Source organism: Pipra filicauda, unplaced genomic scaffold (assembly GCF_003945595.2).
Source record: "Pipra filicauda isolate LSUMZ 115617 unplaced genomic scaffold, ASM394559v2 scaffold179_size1759329_pilon, whole genome shotgun sequence".
Taxonomy (NCBI): Eukaryota; Metazoa; Chordata; class Aves; order Passeriformes; family Pipridae; genus Pipra; species Pipra filicauda.
The window spans coordinates 294,149-314,389 of NW_024104286.1; the positions used below are offsets into that span (position 1 = coordinate 294,149).

The 20,241-nt window shown below is 44.3% G+C and overlaps 1 protein-coding gene across 5 annotated transcripts in view; it reads right to left on the minus strand.

The window, feature by feature from the left end:
* Positions 1-18,254, minus strand: part of PHLDB2 (pleckstrin homology like domain family B member 2) — a 67,843-nt gene extending 49,589 nt beyond the window's left edge. For all 5 annotated transcript variants that reach the window (XM_027744154.2, XM_027744157.2, XM_027744152.2 and 2 more), the window contains exons 1-3: positions 18,207-18,254; positions 8,892-9,001; positions 4,245-5,593 (exon numbers count right to left, since the gene is read on the minus strand). In XM_027744154.2, coding sequence (XP_027599955.2) covers positions 4,245-5,593; positions 8,892-8,940 — 1,398 coding nt within the window. In that variant the 5' untranslated portion in view covers positions 8,941-9,001; positions 18,207-18,254. The remainder of the gene's footprint in view (positions 1-4,244; positions 5,594-8,891; positions 9,002-18,206) is intronic.
* Positions 18,255-20,241: the final 1,987 nt, after the last annotated feature.

The window sequence follows — 20,241 nt, forward strand, 5'->3', positions numbered from 1 at the left end:
TCTGTATTATTCCCTACTTCTAAATTAACTCATGAAATTCGGTGCTCTACTGACTGTGAAAAAGTGGACTCTGGAATAAGCTCCGTGAATTTCATTACTGCTTGTTCAGGCATTGATAAACTGAAATCTCTCCCAGTACAACTCCTGCATCCAGTAAAACCTCATTAACAAGCGTATGTTTACAGATCCATACAGACAGCTGGCCTAGGAAGTCCTCACACAGTTAATGCACATGTAATTTTTAAGTACCTACCACCATCTAGAGGAAATACGTTGTACTGCCTAAAAACCAGCGGTAGAAAATTCAGCTTCAGTGCTATTCAAATGAGCGGCTATCAAAGAAAACAGATGGCCTTTAATATCTACTCAGCTATGTTGCCTGTGCTGTTCCACCTCTGACCTCCCTGTGGGCCGAAGAGAAAGACTGCCTTTTAGTTCCAGCAGCAACCACAATTGGGCTTTCATCTCAGACAGGAAAAAAAGAGTGAGATTTCCTCTCTAAATAAAAAAAAAATTAAAAAAATCAATAGCTAATTGAATCGCATTGAATATTATTAGATCAGAGTGATAATTTTTTCCCTTGTTTATAAGGCTCCTGGGCTATCATCAGCAATAGCTCCTCTCCCTTCTACTTGCATACAGCTTGTATAAACATCCCTACACCAAGATGCAATGTCCGGTCAGCTGAGCTGGAGAGGAAGCAGAGGCAGATCATGACCCACCAGCCTGATGCCTGTGCCAGCTCCAGGAGCAACCTCATGCTGTCCCACCTGCTCCCATAGCCCATCAGCCCCCAGCAGTAATGCCAGCGGGATGGCAGCCACGAGAATTCCAGTTCCTCCCGCTCTTCAAGTCACAGAGGAACAGGCTGGCAAAACAGAAATGGCATCAGTCTTCCGCTAGCTTGAGTTAACCCAGCCTAGAAAGCAAATCTAGAGAAGATGATAGGGAAAAACACCAAATCCTACCCAAGTACATACATGTCTTTTATGTTTGGTGCACAGAAACAAAATACAACTCAGACTTTTAAAATAATGTTTTTAAAAAAAAAAATCTTGCATATTTTCACTATTTGTACCTTTTTTCTAAAATTTATTCTCTGTTTATTTATTTGGGCAATGACAGCAGATAGTTTGGTTTCATATGCAGGCTGTAGCAGCAGCTCAAAACACAAACTTCCAGAGGAACCTCTGTCACTTAAAAAGCAAACTAAGCACAACTAGAACTCATAGAATAATTTATACGGAAAAGAAAAAGAAAACAAGGTAAAGTAAACAGCAGAGCTCAAGGGCAGATACTAGGTCAGATTACAATAAGTGCATAGATTTTACTACCCAAAAAAATCCAGAAGTAAATAGCAGCTATCAAACACAACGCTCCCAAACCACGCTGTGCAAGCACCATAGCTACAGAGGCAGTGCTGGTGCAAACAAAGATATTCTCCACTTCATATCTGAGCCATAGAGCAGTCTAGTCCTCTAAAAAGGTTTATGTTTCTGATGGAGTTGCCTGAATAGTCTTACATGGTTTTTCTGTCTTCCTTGCTTCAAAAACCCAGTATGGAAGAGTCTGACACTTGTGCACAGAGGGACTACATTTCCCCCGCCATTTACCTACCAGCTACTCAACCTGAACTTTTAGACAGCACTGAAGGCTCAGAGCACACAGTTTTGATATCCACGAGTGCTTGTTTAGTTGGGGTTTTTTTATTCACACCTTCCCCCACCACTCAAAAAAGAGAGACCTGGACAGATATGGATCTCTGACCTTTGTCTAACCTTTGTCCATGTACAGGCAAGGGCAAACAAAACTCTTCTTCGGAAGCTCAGGCTGCATATATCAAGTCCCTGTTTGGACAGATCCCTGACTGTCCTTTGGGCAGGGATTCACACAGAAGGACAAAAATAAAACAAAACCAAAACAGGAAAACAGGACAGACCCTAATGTACAAAGTGCTAATGTGTGGATTTCTTTTTAATATATATTTTTACTTCTCAGAGATCTAAAAACCTGTTCATGGTGTTTTTCAGACTCTCAAACCATTGGAAAAGGGCATTGTCCAAATATTCCCCTCTTCTACCAGATAGCTCTAACAAGGGGAAAAAAAAGGTATTGAGGAGGATCTTGAGCATAAGATGAACTCAAGCAGTATAAGATGAACTCAAGCAGAAGGAGGCTCCTTCATGTTCAAATTATATGCAACACACAAAACATCATTTTTTTTCCATGCTTGGAAACACAGTATGCAAATTCTCTTTTTAAAGAATCAGGACTTGAAGGAAGTACTACTCAGCAAGAGAAAAAATACTGGAGGGGTGGGAGAGGATGTAGCCATTACATCCAAATATAAAATCAGAATAGTTTTACCATTACCAAATAGTGAAACAACCCTGTATCTTTCATCCCTCACCACAAATTAAAAAAAAAAAAAGAAAAAAAAAAAGGCAAGCTGTTCTCTTTGAAATACAAATACGTTGCTTTTATGACTGATTATCTCAGGTTTTACAGCATGACTGTCTGGAAAACCTTCTGATAAGAAGCAAAGAAGAAATCACCACGTCGTATACACAAAATACCAGGACTAGGGAGAAGGAAGGAGATTTCTGAAAGGAGCAGAGGAACAGCAGGACAAAGGCAGCAAGAAGAGAGAGAAACAACCCACCACCATTTCTGCTAATGCTTCCCACAACCTTTCCTAAGCCATCCAGCCGTTTCCACTCACAGCTGGTCCTTCTCACCCTGGGGAGCCCAGTCCCTGCTCCTGAGAAGCCGTAGCTTCAAGGGGAGCCAGCAGAGGTTCTGGGGGGCAAAGCAGGGCAGGGGTGCACACACCCTGACACTCATGGAGCGTGAAAGGGGCAATGCCTGCCACCCTCTCACACCCATGCCTCAACTCCACAGCCCTGGCTTTGAGCAGGCAAAGATGAACATTTTCACATCTTGCAAACAACAGTGTGTACCTCATAAACTACAGCGCTGAGTGGGTTAGGGATGAAAAGGAAGGCTCCTGCCTGTTTAACAGGTTCCTCACCAACTTGCATCAAGGACATCAGTGAGACAGGGCAGGGGAGATATCTGAATGGGTTCCAATTCTTTAGCTGAACCTGCTCACTCGTGTGATCTGAGATGGGAACAGTGGCCCTGCACAGGCACTGGGTCATTGCTAGTGGCCCTTTACAGGCAGCCCGTGCTCCCACATTCCCACTACCCCTGCATCCTGCCTCCCCATGGCTTTTCACCCCCAGTCCACCCAGAAAGTGAATTCTCCTGCAGCCTTAGTGTCTGTATGCAAACTAGACAGGTTTAAGAATATCCTACCATCATTTTGCTCAAATTCATAATTTGAATTAAAGCACAAAAACGTAAAGTTAATGTCTCCAATCTAAGACTCAGGAATACCAACTGGCCCATCTATAAAATTAGGAAATATCAATGCATGATAACAGGGTCAGGGACTCCTGGAGCAACTTAGAAAACCTTTTTGAAGAACTACTAAGTATTCCTCCAGAGACAGTTTCAATAAGAAGCTGTTTCAAAGATCTTTGTTTGCTCTGAAGACCTTTCTACTTTTCCTACTCAAAAGTTGTTTCTGTAATACATAAATTACATTTCACTACCAAGTTTAATCCCAAACTGAAGCAGCATGCACTGCTTTACATTGACTAGAGGCAAAGAAAGAAACCCTGTCCCCCTCTGCTACTTGCCATTTTGGCAGGGGGAGAAGCAAGGAGGCCTGTATTTTAATGAAAATACTCAGGAGGAAAAGTAAAAACTAAGCAGAAGAAGCTCTGCTGATGGATGTTGAGCCCACACCAATGTATACCTAACTCCACAGCACACATGGCTCAGCAGCTTAGAGCAGAATCCCTTTTATTTCCCCACTTACCACAAAACAGTGCCATCATCTAAAACTAAAAGTCCTGGATCCCTGCAGTGTAATTTATGGGTTTTATGTACACAGACATTTTAACAGAGCCCGCAGGATAACTGAATGCAATTTACATGGGTTCCAACATTTTTTCAGGATGGCTGAAGAGTACTATCCAAGCTGTTACTGCAGCAAGCTATTTAAGCGTTAGCTTCGTGTAGCGCGATAATAAATGACGTGTCTGAAGCAGCCAACATTTGAATTTCAGAACAGAGCAGCCTATGCTTTGCTGTCTAGCCATCAGAAAGGTACCTGGGATGGACATTTTGCAAGTGCTAAATGTCATGAAAAACTAAGAGGAAAAAAAAAAAATTACCAGGCGTTCCATCTCCTGCTCCCGAAGTCGCTCTTCCCTCTGCCTCCTGTGGTAATCCATGAGATCTTCTCTTCCTGAAATGGAGCTAATGCTGTTCTTCCGCTCTCGCATGGACGTTTGCAGAGAATTTGGCATCTGTCTGTAACTTTCCAGATCTGGGTCATCAAGTTCCATGGAACTGGTGGAAAGGTTTCTTCGGACAGAGAACGACCTGTCAAAATCCACTGGGGAGAAAGAACTACTCGGACTTGTTCCTGAGAGCCCAAGTCTATCAAAATCATCAGGTAAATATGGGGAAGAAGGTGCTAAAAGCATTTTTTTAGCAATTCGAGGGCTTGCAGGAACACTAAGAGTTGAACTGACATAGGGATTACTCCCAGAGATAGAGTTTGCATGTGGTGAAACCCCTGAGCTGCAAGAAGAAAAATTCAGGTAATTATCAGCATCTAAAGCATTCTGAGGTAGATCTTTTTCTCCAAGTTTTTTCCTTTTACTATTACCCAGAGAGCTTCTGGGAGGCAAACTTAATGGCACCAGCTGGTTTTCTGTTGATTTATAAAGTCTGGGTAGGGAACGACTGTATGCTCCCATATGACTTAGAGATCCACCAGAGTATTTCCTAGGCCGTGAACCCAGAGTTTCCATCATCACATCCTTGTACTTAACTGGCTTCATGTGAAGGGCCAGGCTGTTTTCAACATTCATCCTCCTACCTTGCTTTGGGCTAGAAGGCATGCTGGCTGCCCCCGAATTGCTCGCAGGTGAAAGCACCAGCTCGTTCCCCAAGCTTCCATTCCACATAGTCAGAAGAGAGCCTGAGATCTTCTTTGTCTCCAGCATCCCTGGGAAGTAGATGTTGTCATAAGATTTATTTTTCTGACTGTACTTTGAGTAGTGAAACTTATCCATGTGTCCAAGGGATTTTTCATTTTCTCTGCTGGCATGAGTATCAAAGTCTGTCCTTCCTAAATTGTACCCGCTGAGGGATGGTGATGCACCTGATATGGAACCCAAATGCTTTACAGAGATGCTTTTATCTGGAAGATATGGGCTTTCACAGGGGAACTGCTTGCCTCCTTGAATTTTGTTAATAGAGTGTGTATTTTTAACACTGGAGGAAGGATTAGGTTTAACTGGCATAGGTTGTGAAAGGGTTAAATAAGAGCCAGCATAGTCCCCGTTGGTTTTAAATTTGAGAGTTGATGAATATTTCTTCGTATTGAGGTTTTCCATAATATCCTGGAGACCATTTTCAAGGGAATTTGCCACAGAACCCTTTCCCAAACTAACATTTTGTAATTCCATCTGTTTTTGTGCGTGGCTATACTCTGCCATAATCTTACTGGAATCTGTAAAGAAGACAAAAGAAGAAAAAAGAAGTTTTTAGCAAGGAAGTACCCTCTTGCATGTGCATGCCTTCACATTAACTTAAAAAGAACACTTCTTGGAGTAATTACTGTGCTTGTACTAAAAGGTGGGGATGCACAATTTTCCCATCTCTGTTTTTGCAAAAGATGAGAGACTGAAAAAGGTAGAGGGACATCACCAAATTCATATCACAAATCAGCAACACAATTGCAAAGATGCTATACTCTTCCTGTGCTGTTCTATCCATTGCAGGAGTCTGTGGGTTAGCCTTTATAATTCTGAGCCTCTTAAGATGTCCATGACGTAAGGAAGCATTACTGTCCTGATGTATTACAGCTGTGGAACGGAGGCTCAGGGAGAAGATGCAAAGCAGACAGCAGAGTAAAGAACCAAAGTCAGGTTTCCCAGGGCCAAGGACATGAGATCCTGCTCTGGATCACCTCTTCTTTTAACCTGTGCAGCTAGTGCATCCAAGCCCAACATACTAATGAGCTCAATTCAAAGCTCAGTAGGAGTTTGTCACCCTTTTGCTTACCCTGTGGATTATCCTGCAAAGCTTAATGGGAAAATAAAAAATCAAGGCACGTTTTTCAAGGTGTTTCAGCTCATTGCTCTTAAAATATAAAGCTGTAACTACATCTGCAAAGAGCACTTTGGTTAAAATATAACCTTAAGGAAGTACAATGCTAGGCTCCATGACTTCATTCAAAACAACAAAACCACATGACTGTTAAAAACACTGATGGGGGCTAAGGTTACAGGTCCTAATGTTTCATGTTCAGAACTACAATTTATATTCTGGAAGAGGGAATAGGCTAAAAAAGCCTTTACTGTGGTGAATGTTATTGTTCAATGATGTGTCAAGCTCCAGCCTACAGTTCTGAGCTCCACTTTGCCAAAAGCACAGAAAGGAATTCAGCTCCTGACAGTGCCAGTTACTGCAGGAGATAAACAGGACCCCCAGCAGGCCTACATTCAGACCTCAGCTGATGTAGATATGACATTATTTAACATTTACAGCAGCTCCTGGGATATGCTAGGCTGTGCTTCAAAGTAATAAAGGACTTGAGTGTCAGTTCCTTCAGTGCCAGTGAGTGTTGATTCTGAAAATAAGGGTCAGCTCTGGGATTTACTCTTGGCTCAGTCACGTTTCACCTGTGACTTCAGCCACCTCATGAGAAACCTAATTTCAGCTTGTCACTCAGCAGGAAAACCTAATGTGCAAAGTGCCCTTAAAATCCTTGGAGGCAATATTTTAGTCCTCTTCCAAGTACCACTTCAGGCAATTATAAGAACCTAGAAACAAAACATGGGATTCCTGCCCCCCACCTGAGTTCATATGATCTGGTCTCACTGAGGATCATTAGGTTCAGATATCTAGTGGAAGGTGGCAATGCATTCTTCATGAGAGTCCTTGTTTCTGGGACCTTCCTTGCTAATAAGGCAAAACTCCATGGAATTCATTGCTGTCCAAGGCATCAACAAATCTCTGTTGCACAGGCTTCCTCTGTGCAAACCACGGTTAGTCCAAGTACGTAACACCACATTCTCCTAAATTCTTAGGGAAAAAACCCCATAAGTTTAAGAACAAAGGTAAACATCACTAAGAATAGAATTGAATAGGCAGAAGATAAAAGGAGTCATCATTAGAGAACGTACACACAAACCCCAAAATTAGATCAAACACCTTCTTGACCATAGTGGACCTGGCTAAGCAGCTGTCAATTACAAGCTCTGGTAGTGGCCAAAAACATTAACTTGCACCTTCAAAACTAAACCTCAAGTTTACTACTACACAGAATTTAATATTTTTATACTGGCTGTGATTATGTGATTTATACTACATTTATAATTTTAACACATTTGTAATGATAATCCAGCTATCTAAGTTGCCTTTGAACCAGTGAGTTCACAGAGTCCTCCTCACACTTTGAGCAGTGAAACTGCAGTTTCTTATATTAAGACATTTTACTTGACATGTTTTAGCTACTTTCATAAATTTTGATAACAGCAATAATTAAGTTCAAATGAACAAAAGGAGGAACATGACCCACATTCAAAAGAACTCTTGTCAGGACAAGACAACATCACCTGGAAAATCAAGCATTCATCATATTAGTGGTGTTTTAAGGAAGAAGAATATGATGTAGAAGTTATTTAAGAGCATGGATACAAAGCACAATGTATATGCCTTCTATACTTAGCCTTCCATTGTGGAACCCAATCTAAGTTCCATCTTCATCTTTCTTTCTCCTCCTCTCTTCCAAATCTCTCTTAAATTTGAAATCTAATCTCAAATCAAAATTTTACTGTCCAAAACTTGACTTGAACACAGCTGAAGTTCAACTATTTTTGCATAAATTCCACTGGCTTCTATATAAATAGCTTAGCAGACACATTAATAGGACATTAAAAATTGTTCATTACTCTCTTGCTACACCAGTAGGGCACATTTAATCCTACAAAGACGGGATGCTTTTGCCAAAAAACAAGTTAGTTCACGGAAACTTGCATGTCTGTTCACCACAGCAGAGAAGGGTTCATTGTACTTGAAATCCAAACAAGTACAGTAAGAAAAGATGACGATACCTTCATGTAGCCACTCAATTTCAGCTTTTCTGTACTACACCTTACACCAGCTCCTCTGCATTTTTGGTTCCAGCACTGTAGTGGTTAAATCCCAACCGGATGACAGCACATGTTTAGATGAAAAGTAGCTGCTTCCCGCAAACCAGATCTTGTTTGTTTTGTTTATTTTTAGGACAATGTTTGGGTAGAGACTTTATGAATATGCCAGGATGTGTTACACATCCTGGCTGATGCTGTCTTCACATGCAGCTATAGAGACTGAGGCCAGGAGCATTGGGATATGACGTGCCCTGAACCCATCCTGCATCCAGGTCAGCCCCAGCTTTCACACACAGCACAAGGGTCCTCTGTTTAGCAAAGTATTTGCTGCCTGGAGCTACAGAAGGAAATTCTTCCAGTTTTTTATATTCTCTTTTTTCCCCTCCTCATTTCTTTTCTTCCTCTCCCGAGCTGTTTAGCTGGGGGTCACTGATATATACTCCAGCCAGGCATTAAACTGATGGGGGAGGGTTGGCTGTCTGCAGCGTATCCAGCTGTGGCCTTGTTCTGCCTGGTAAATGGAGTTAGGCATGGAATAAGAACAGAGCGCTGATCTTATCCATGTGTCAGGAGAATTAAAGGACCAAAATCAATCACAAATGCTGAAAGATCTCAGTACATTTACAAACAAATTTCATTTTAATTGATTACCTGATCCAACATTCTGAAAGGAGGAGAGGTTACTTCTGTTCGGCATCATATTCGTCTTCTACAGGATGGTTAAAACAACACTAATTAGAGTGAACCAGATAAATTTTGACCTGCAAATAAATAACGAAAGAAAACAAACAAATAAATATTGTGTTAAGAAGTGCATTCTGAGAACATTTTTGAAGTATATATTATAGACAACAACTGGCTTTTCTTAAAGGGAAATTTCCCAAGACATCTCAAAAAAAAAAAAAAGAGTTAAAAGGATATTTGGAAGGGACACTGTGCTTAATGTGGAGACTGTGGAAAAAAAACCAAAACAAACACCTGTCTGCAAAGTACATATAATTTGATTTGATAATCAGCTATTATCTATGATCCTCACTCTCTACAGGCAGTTACTAGTCACAGCTCCTGAGTTTTGTCTGTGATCCTGTTGCTTCCTTAAGAAATCATTAACACGGTTGGACTTTGATTCTGAAGACTTTATTTTTGAAAGCCCACAGCCCAGTTTCAGCCCATGCAACACCAGCATCCTGCAATCATGAGCAAACCTATGCAAAACCAGGTGTGTGATCCAAAACACAGAAAACGTTTTGGCATGCAATGATTTCTGAGTTTCCAAAGAAGCTAGACTAGGAATGCAAAGAGATTCTTTAAAGTTTGTTAAAAAAAACCACAAAAAAATTGATATGGCTACAAGAGAGACTTAGCTTAAAAGAAATGCCAAAATTAAATTCCAGCCACTAAAGACTAAAATTAAATTTAAATCCAATAGAAGATCTCTAGTGAGTTGATCTGTTACAAGATTTATTTTTTTACACACACATCTGTTTTTAAATGGTTGGCAAAAAAAAAAATTGAAATTGCATCAAGTGACAAACTTAATGGCGACCATCTGTAGGTCCTCTGGGCTTTAACTCTGGACAAGCAAATAGAAACGCATCAGTAAAACAAGTGAAGAATGGAGACAGATGTCTGGGGTTGTCTAGAGACAAGCCACCTATTTAATTAACCACAGTCATCACAGCCCCAAGGTTCCAGGTTTCTGGTGCACAGACTTTCTGTGCCATGCTTTTTCATATTAGTCTCCTGGGAGGACTGGGAGCCCTGGGAGAAGGGAGCTGACTGCTGATCCTTGCAGAGGGAGGCTCCTTTATTGTGACCTCTGGCTTTTACCTCATCTGCTCCTCACAAGCTGCTCTCCCAAAGGGAAGCCAATCCCTGTCCTTTTGCTCTGTTCCCCCAGGAATCCCTCTGTGCCGGTCTCACTTTGCAGTGCTTTTTCTTTCTCTGCAGAGGTCACTTCTTAGCCCTAAGGGGAGTTTCCACCCCACCAGGCACCTCCTCCCCCTCACAGTGAGAAGTGGCCTTCCTCCAAGATCCGGCAATTGACCATTCCCCAAAAACAGCACTGCTTTTCAAGGAGCCAGGATGAGGAGGGAGACCCCTGGAGCACCACACTTCATGAGGGGACTCACCCACCACATCCACTCTCTCCAGTATCACAGGACTGAAATTCTCCAAAGCAGATGGGGGGAAAAGAACCTGGACAGCAGAGAGCTTTTCCACCCAAGTTTCACGCTCAACGGGTTATTTTATTGACATGAAACATTTACCATCCTTTTTACCTCACTGGGTCTTCCACCCCACAGACAGACTCCCTCCCTAATTCCTCCAAGTTTGCCTCAGCTCCTCCAAACTCAAAACCTGCCTAGCATCTCAGGAGCCTAACTTTGCTGGAGCAGGTCTGGGGGACTGCCCACGGATCCCTAGCAGGGCTGTGGCAACAGGCAGCTGAGCCCAGCAAGAGGTAACAGTGTCTTTGCATGTCCACTTGTCTCTGCATTTCGTCTGCCTTCCAAATGTGAAGCACTAGGACACAAATCCAGTTAATACTGCCAATACATTGCCATCTTGGCATATTGCTTGTGTAATTTCTATTAAAAATACTGCACTTCAAGCCCAGAGCTCCCCAGAAAACAACCAAAACTTTAACTTCTTGAGAACGCATTCAAGTTGACACAGAAAACTAGTGACTCTCAACATTTCACACTGTTCTGCAAACAAATTGTCACTGTATCACTGAACAGGAAAAAACAAAATATGGGCAACTTGGAATTAAAAGACAGAAGAAAGGGTCAGTTTAAAAGAAAGGAAGATATAATTGCACTTCCTGCGTCTCTAACATTGCTGCTTTATGGTTAAGATCACCAAAAAAACCCATCCTTTTTATCTCGTGAGATGACGACTACCACTTAATCAACGTGACAAACATTAAGGAGAGCACGGCTAGAAGAGAAGGGTTTCTACGCAATTGAAAATTCAATCTTCAGTTTGGTGAACACCTGGGTTTGCTAATAACTAAAAGGAAAAATGTCTTTTTTAAGATTAAATATTTATATGGTTTCAGTTCGAGTTTGAGAACTCATTACACATCTCTTTTCTTAGAGGATGAGAGATCAGAGAAGTCATCACCTCGTAATAATTGGATTTGGGGGAGGAGAACTTTCTAAAAACTCTCCGCTGTGAGCAAAAAAAAGAAACAATTAATGAATTAATGAGCTAAGATAACAAACAGCTCAAAATCCACAGTATATCTGCTCTCCTGAAATCATATGCTTTCCAATGAGGTTATACAGAGCCTCCAACAAGGCCTCCAGCAAGGCTGACTCTCATTACAGAGCACATGCCGCACTCTGCCTTGTCTGGAACGAAGCAAAATGATTTCATCTGGGATTTATAAAGTCATCTGAAGTGAATGTATACAGCACTACCAATCATGTTTCATCTCTACAGAGCCCAGGCCAAATTAAGTTTTGTTCCACTAACGACCAGAAGAAACAGTGATTCACAACTCAAACAGGCAGCAAGTCTAACAAAGGATTCCAATTTTAAGACATTATAACACCAGGTGGCTCTACAGTAAAAACTCCTTTCCCTTGTGCAGTGGTTTAACACCAGCTGGCAACTCAGCCCCACCAGTGGCTCGCTCTCTTCCCCCTCAAGATGGGGGAGAGAATCAGAAGAGTAACAGAGGGAAAATTCATGGATTGAGTTAAAGACAGTTTAATGGGTAAAACAAAAGTGACACACAAGGCAAAGCAAAACAAGGAATTAAATCCTCAGGAAAGCAGGGTTCCATCACCCGTAAGAGTGACTTGGGAAGACAAAAACCATCACTCTGAATGTTGCACCGCCTTTTTTGCTCTTTCCCCAGCTTTATATGCTGAGCATGATGCCATATGATGTGGGATATCCCTCGGGTAAGCCTGTCACAGTTGTATCCCCTCCAAACTTCTTGTACCCCCCAGCCTTCTCACTGGCGTGGCATAAGAAGTTGAAAAGTCCTTGACTTAAAAGAAACACTACTTAGCAAAAACTAAAAACATTGGGGTGTTATCAACATTATTCTCATTCTAAATCCAAAACACAATGCTGTAACAGCTACTAGGAAGAAATACCAGCCAAAATCAGGACACTTTGGCTTAAGAGCCTAAAGCTGCAGCTCAACTAAGCTACAGGAACAGGTGTACACACCAGTTAGTCCACAGATTTAGGGCGATGTTTCTCAGTGCATAAGTGTCTCACCTCTTCCTTTACTTCTGCCTGGACTGATTCCCACCTCCCTTTACCAGAGACTGCTATAGCACCCACTTGGTTCTTACTTTACCAAGGGAATGGATTGCAGTGCCTCAAGCATCGCTAAAGCGCTCCTCTGACTGAAAATAGTCAGTTTTAAACAAAGCTCTCAAACTTGACCATCCCTCCTTTAAGGTTTTTCTGTTCTTCATTGTTTTTTCATTTTCAGTTTCTCTCAAAACATTACCCGTAGCTCCCTGCAGCTCCTGTTACCTCTAACTATCTCTGACACTTCTCCTCAGAAACTCCTACAGCAGTGTATTGCCACTCTTGGAAACAGACTAAACTCCAAGTAGTGGAGAGTGAGGACAAAAGCCCATCACTGGCACCATCTTCTCATCATTACAGTTTCATTTGTTCTGCAATGAGATTTTCAAACTATTAGAGTCTGTTCCAATTATTCCAATAAAACACACACTGTTTTGGAAATAAGAAAGGCTCCTGAATTTTCACACCTTGAACAAAATTTGGTGAATGAGTGCTGATAGCTTCAGTATCCAGAGATTTTGTTTTTCCACAGTATAGCACACCTACGTGCATAAATAGACTGTTCCTTTACCAAATTGATTTACCTTTTTCCTGCATAATTTGAGGACAATGTACTTGCTCCTGATTAAATCAAGCCTGTTCCCTCCCTCCCCCGACTGACTTCGCTTATTTACAAACAAAAGTCTTGATAGGCTCAATCTGATGGCAAAGTAAAACTCACTGGGATCTACTGTTTACCTCCAAAACACTTAGGTGTAAATTCATCTTTCCCCAACCCCTTGAAGCCCACTGTCAAACTAAAACAATACATTCACAGAAAGGCACCTGCATGATTTGGTGGAGATTCTGTACCCATGAACTATTGAATGGACACATCCTTAAGAGAGAGCAAAGCCATCTCTGCCAAAAACAGGACAACTCAGCAAAGCCATTATCTAAAGACCACCCTAAACATCCTTCTTCATTTCCACCTCCCCCACAACAAAGTACATCAGACACCAAAAGCTACAGCTAATTTCCTCCCAGCATAGCCCTGAAACCTGCTCAGTCCCTGACTTTTCACAATATAAGTCCTGCCACACATAGGTCCCTGCATGCAAGTGAGCACAAGGTCTGGCTACAGGCACAGGGTGTTTTAGTTGCTAAAACTCACAGTTTGGCACCTTCAGCAACACTAAATAAGTTAAAAATCAAATATCTGTGAATCAGATTTGACTAAGTCATCCTCTTGCAATCCTGCAGGTTTCCGATGTGGAAAAGGGAGTGGCACAGGAAGTCGCTCTTATGGCTTACCTCTTCCTCTGAGAAATTAGCGTGTTGGACATTGAAGAAGGAGCAGAAATAAAACCATACAGCAGAAAACACCCTAAATAACTTTACTCCCCTCATAAACCACATCTATTTTCCTGTAATAACCACCCCAGCTACTGCAAAACCTGCACCTAAATACGACATTTTTTACCATTCTCTCTTACTGTTAAGACATGATTCTCTCTTATTTGATAAGGACTGATGTTGTAGGCATTGCCACATCAATTGCTCTTTCAAGTAGACAGATGTAATCATTTTAATCAGGTCACGACAGCTGACAATTTTAAATGCACATCAAAAACGAAAACATTCATTACCATGTAAATACTATGGTTTGGTGACTACAAATTGAGATTTAAGCCACTGATATAAGAGATACCAACTGCTGAGTGATGACTGCAGAAAAGTTGAAGCTTTATAACTTTTGTGCCATAATAGGTACTCTTACCTGAAATTGAAATTGTTAAAGTACACGTTTCAATGAATTTAACCTCATTTCCTACGCATTTGGTAGGACAAGAGACTAGACCACTTACTCATAGCACATTATTTTAGTGGACATCACTGTCTCCTCCTTATCTTACAGTCACACAAACCACTGTTTCATCTGGACTAGTTCACCAAGAGAAGTTAAAGGAAGAAGGAGAGTTAATTCTTTTCTGCCCAAATAAAAGCCACCGAGGGTAGAAACATACTAGAAGAGATCTCCGTTAAAACACTTAACTCCTTTCTTCACACAGAAAAACAGGCTGGACAAGCCTAATACCAGTCATGTGCCTCTTTTCCATCTTGGAACCTTTCTGGTAGTTAAGCTAAAGAGTCTGACCAATGACTGATTCATCTCATGACAGTAATGATAAGCTCCCTGGTATTGTTCTGACACTATTTCATTAACTCCTTTCCTATTGAAATTGTGAGCATGCTCAAAAGATTTGCAAATTGAGACTTTAAAATTTCACACAGAGTGGCAAATGGAAAGCTCTGCTGGTGGCTGGTGGGCTGTGACTGCTTACACCTCATTGTGCAGACTAACAAACAAAACAACCACTAACAAACCAAACAACATAGCTGCTGTAGTAATATCTAGATCAATATAATTCTCACTCCTGAAGCCCAAGAAATACAGACTTTCTTCATCTAAAATTTCAGGAAGGGGATGGAGCACAAAACAGTTAGGTATCCAAATTCATACCACAAAGGAGCAGCAGTTGTCACTGTACAAGAGCACAAAGGCCTTAAAGTAAAGTTTCTCCTTTTTCCCATCCTACTTGACATGATCAACTTGCCTCTGGGACACCCCTAACAAATTCAATGAGAGCTTGCTACAGGTAAGTAAGGTAAGCAGGTAAGTAAGGCCTAGAAAATCTAAGCAGATAGAAAAACTAACCAGAACAGCTTCAAAGATCATCTACTATTTTTTCTTTTTTCTTTCTTTCTTGGATGTCCTTACCATTTTCCCCCATCTATTGCATTTTCCCACTCTCTCAGACAAATTTCTCCCACTATCTGCTTTCCTCTGTGCCGATTTCTTTCACTGCCACTTTGTGCCTGTCACTTCCTTTCGTTAATCAGTTCTCTCCAGTGCCCACTTATTCTGACAGTTTCTGTCTCTCATTTCGTTCTTCCATTTCTCCTCAATTTGTCTCCTTTCCGAAATGCTTGCCCCATATTTCCAAACGTCCCCTCTAGCTCTTTAAATGCTTCTTCATTTTCCAGCACTCTCAGGGCAGCAAGCGTGCCCCCAGACTAAATACTTCTCATCACACTTGCTTGGCAAACCCCGTCATGACAGTGATAGCTCAAGTGGCATCTGCTGTGGCTGCTGTGCTACCAAGCCATGGGTCTTCTTGCACAAACACAGGACAGCATTTATCAGCAAGTCCCAGCACTGTTGTTCCCTTAAGCAAGGAAGATGGGTACTATACCTGCAGTTACACCATTTACTATAATTAATGAACTTAAACAAAATGGTTCACTTAAAAACTGATCCCTGCATGAGATCTAAGTAAAGAAAAAACCAAGCTTGGTCACATTTATGGAGTTCACTCTACATGACAGTCTCTGGAAGACTTCCTTTCTACAGGGGAAAACTCCCCTTCAATTTCTGTGGCATCTTGGGTGTGTTCCACTGGTCTAAAACAAAACCTAAATGAACAGCACCTGCTCTGAACACCCCAGAGCAGGGCATCACCTTATAGGTAGTCATTTAATTCAATGCTTCCTACACTGACAGCTACCACACATCAGAGTCAACTGTTTTAACAAATTAAAATGGAAAGAATACACTCCATGTGCAGTGAACACAGCATTAACAATCATCAGCACTTCCCCCCATCCACTTTGCTTATTTCAGCTTTTCTCAGGATCTTCAAGTAAAAAAGACCAAAAAAAATCTTCCTGTCCAAACCCTTTTAGTCCTTCTGATCCAACTCCAGCCTCAAGATAGATCTGCAATCTTTACCTCACCCATTCTCAGCTTCCTATCTACAAACAAAATACTTGAAATTTTTCACGATGGTCTTTGTTCCTTCCCAGCAATGGTCAACTGGTGCCTTTGCCTACTTTCAAGGAGCTGGTTGATAACTGCATCTGATAAGCGTAGACAGTAACTGATATGGAAAAAATTACTACTCTTCCCCTCCTGCTTGCTGGCAAATATTTCCATTCCCTCAGTAAAAATGTTGACACACAAGTGAGTCCATTTAGCATTTGTCAAAATGGAAGGGAAATAAATTGCTGGTGTGGAAAAGGAAGTGTGTAAAATGAACTATCTAGAAATGATAGTATTACTATTTGACAGCCTGAAAAGAATCTCTTTCTCTGTTATCCTCTCGGTTCAGACTACCCCTCCCCATGACAGCAGATGTAGGCACTCTCCCATCTTCTGATTACTTCATCTTGTTTCTTTCCTACATTGCTTCCTTCTGCTGCGGGAAAGCAATCTCATCCTTTGAAATTCCATTTGGCACTATCATGCTTTACCTCCTCCCATGTTAGTACCTTATCTTTGGTGACATTATCCATGAGACTATAGCGAAAGGGAAAACTGAGAAGTTCATCAACACGAAAACTTGCAAAAAGGGCTGCTCCTGTGTCCCTCTTCCCCCAAAAGAGAGGGAACGTGTGGCACAAAGATGAAATATTCACCATGTTCTGACTGGCATCATGTTCACGCAGATGCCCTGGAGATGCAGACACAGAGAATTTGGGCACGTGCGGAGGGAGTCAAGGCTCAGAGACAAGATGACAGGTTGACAAGATGAGCATTTGGGGGGAAAGGAACTGGTGACAAAAGCCATGTGTTCGAGATCACGCAAGCACTGTGGCAGGAGCAGAAAGCCCATCTCTTGAGCCTCTATGCAAGCACACTCAGTCTGTTTACACTTCTGCACAGGGGGAAATTCCTCGGGCAGCTTTGGAGCAGGAGGAGAAGGAGTGGGGGCTGTAGTTTTCATCCCGTTCCTCTTTTTGCTGGTGGGCAGCAGGTATCTTTCCGAGAAAGCTCTGATTTCCAAGCTGAATTCACCGCCGAGCGTGCGGCTCCCAGCGCCACCGAATCCCACCCCGGCTGCTGACAGGGTTACACGAGGGAGGACTTACGAGGTCTAAATCTGTCAGGGGAGACAGAGCCCAAACCCCTCGATTTCCGTCCGCAAACCGATCAGCCGTAACGCCGGGTTCCTGTTGCTAAACTCCAGTGATGCCGAGACGGCATCCATCACCGGCTCAGCCCCGGGAACCCATCCCCGCCGGGCACGGCAGCCCTCGCACAGCCGCAGGAGCCTTTAAAAGCCACTAGCCGAACAAAGGAGCGCGGACAAAGAGCCCTGTCCCACGTATTCCCTTCCATCAGGTAGACTACTGACGATGGAAAACCAAGCCAAGGCAAACCAAGCCAAGCCAAGCCCTGCCGCTCCTCCCTTGCCTCCTCGGACCACGGACGCGCGAGGACGGATGTCCCCGCCGCCGCCCGGGTCAGAGGCTTTGTTCATCGGCGGGGACGCGGCAGAACCGGGGAGAACACCCGGACGAAGAGGGAGGGAGAGGCGTCCGGTGACGAAAGGGACAACGGGGGGAGCCCCGTCTCTTTCAGCTGCGGGGTCCCTGCCGAGACGGGCAACAAGCGGGGGACCCCGCCGCCCACACCCGTCAGACGTGCGAGGGGACCGGAGGCGAGGGGGTGGCACAAACTCCCCTAAAAGTAGCCAAAACCAGGGCACGACTGCGAGTGGCTGAGCCGGCGTCAGCCCGGGCTCTGCGCGCGCGGGAGGGACCCTCTCCCCACGCCCGCGGGGCTCCGCCGCCGAGAGCGGGGCCGCCGCTGCCCGGGTGGGCTTCACCCGCCCCGCGGGACGGCGCTTTCCCCGCACTCACCACCGGCTCCGGCCGCCGCCGCTCCCCGCGCATCCCGGTCCCCGCTGCCCGCCCGGCTCTGGGAGCGCCGCCACCGCCCCCGGGAGCCGCCCCCCGCCGCAGCGCCCGCCCCCCGGCGCGGCCGGGACACCCCCGCGGGCGGAATGGTTCGCTCCCCTCAGGCCGGGGTCGCGGGAGCGGGGCGGCCGAAGGGCAGCCGGGATGGGGGTGTGCCGGGGGCGGGGGTACACGGGCGAAAAGGGGCAAACGGGCACAGGGATGCCCCCGGAGGGGCTGCCGCGGGCTCTTCACGATCCATAAATATGAGTCGCCAGGCAATTTCCTGCCCGCGAGATTAGCTGAGCAAATAGGGCGGCGCTGGCAGGGCGCGGGCCCGGTTTTCCGTGCCCGGTTTTCCGTGCCCGGGGCTGCCTTTACCTGCGCTCGCCCTCCACCTCATCTTCCTCTCTTCATCATCTCCGGTGAAGCCGTGTGCAGGGGGGGCTGCCCTCTGACCTCCTGACTCCGGAGCGGAGCCGGGTTGCCTCCGTGCCTTGGTTGGGGTGTCCCTGCCGCACACCCAGCCTGGGGTCACACCCTGCTGCCACCTGCCAGAGGCGTCCCGCGATTCAGTCTTACCTGAGGAAAGTATGCCTCTGAACGTGTGTGTGTGCACAGACACACGTGTGTGCATACACACACACAGGGGTCCCAAAAGACCCCCATCCAGGCCCCATGCATCAGCGAAGGACGCACGCAGGTAGGTGGCAGCTGCCACCACCAGCATTTTGCTGTCCCAAAGCGGGCAATGGGCCGGTGAGCCTGTCTGGCCCTTGCTGGAGGGGTTTTCACACCAAAGCAAGCCTACGAACCAGCACCGGCTCGGCAAAGCACGTTTGCCAGATCAGCGCATCTCACCCATCCCGCGTTTGGCAAGTGCCTGGGGATGCCAGTCTGGACCCTTCAGGGTTCCTGGCTCTGGAGAGTGCTCATTGACAGAGGCAGCGAGGCTGACCACTGGGTTGCAGCTGTTACAGGGAAAAGAGGACAAAGCCTCCAGGGAGGTGTCATGCCATCCCTGGGATCACTGGATGCTGAGAGCCCAGGGCATATAAGCAACCTTCGCTTTCCAAGCGCTCGTGTAGTGTCAGCTTGGTAAGGCAAAGCCCGGCGATGAGAGATGCGAGCCAGCCTGGAGGGCTGTGCTCAGGGCAGTGAGCCAGAGTATCCTGCATAGCGATCTTGTTTCGTGCTGTGTGGCCTCATCACTCTACCTTTTCCCGTTTTTTCTCAAAGAGGAAATTCAGGCATCGCAGCACATACCTGCTGTGCAAGGGTCCTGTGGGATGAGTCAAAGCTCACACAGCCCTCAGCCAGGTAACCCATTACTGCGATTGCTGAGTGTTCCCATGTGCCATGAGGAAATGGGGGCCCTGGTGATCCGATTCCTACCTGGCGTATTCCAGAGGATATTTTACTTGGCTAGAACAGTTACTTTACCACAATATCAACGTTGCAATAATTCATTAATATCTGGAATCTGTCTAGTAACACCCAAAATACCAGAGAATATTTAAAAAAACCCAACCCAACCAACCAAAAAAAAAAAAAAAAACCAACACCCCTGACTGTCTACTGTAGTTTACATACAAAAAGACAGCTTTGAGACTACTTACACTAATAGGCCAGAACTTAGATGGGTTCTTCTGTGATGCCTCCACAAACACCCCAATGCTTCATTTATCACCAGCATTGAACCTGGCTTTTCTGTTTTGTTCATTGAACAAGAGAGAAGGAGTACACACGGTTAAAAAAATAAAGGTAGACGCATGTAATTAATACAGAGTTAAGGACATGCTCACAGCTGGTAGAGGTGAGAATGACTCTTAACCCTGCCACAACCAGAACTGAAAGCAGCCAGTCTTCCCTTCATCTAACACGATCTTCTTTTTCCTTTTAAGTGGGAAAACTCTAGATAACAGTCTGCAAAAAGCTCCCTAGAGAAAACGAAGCCTAATAGTACGGAAAGCTGTAACTTTGCTCTTGCCGTTAAACT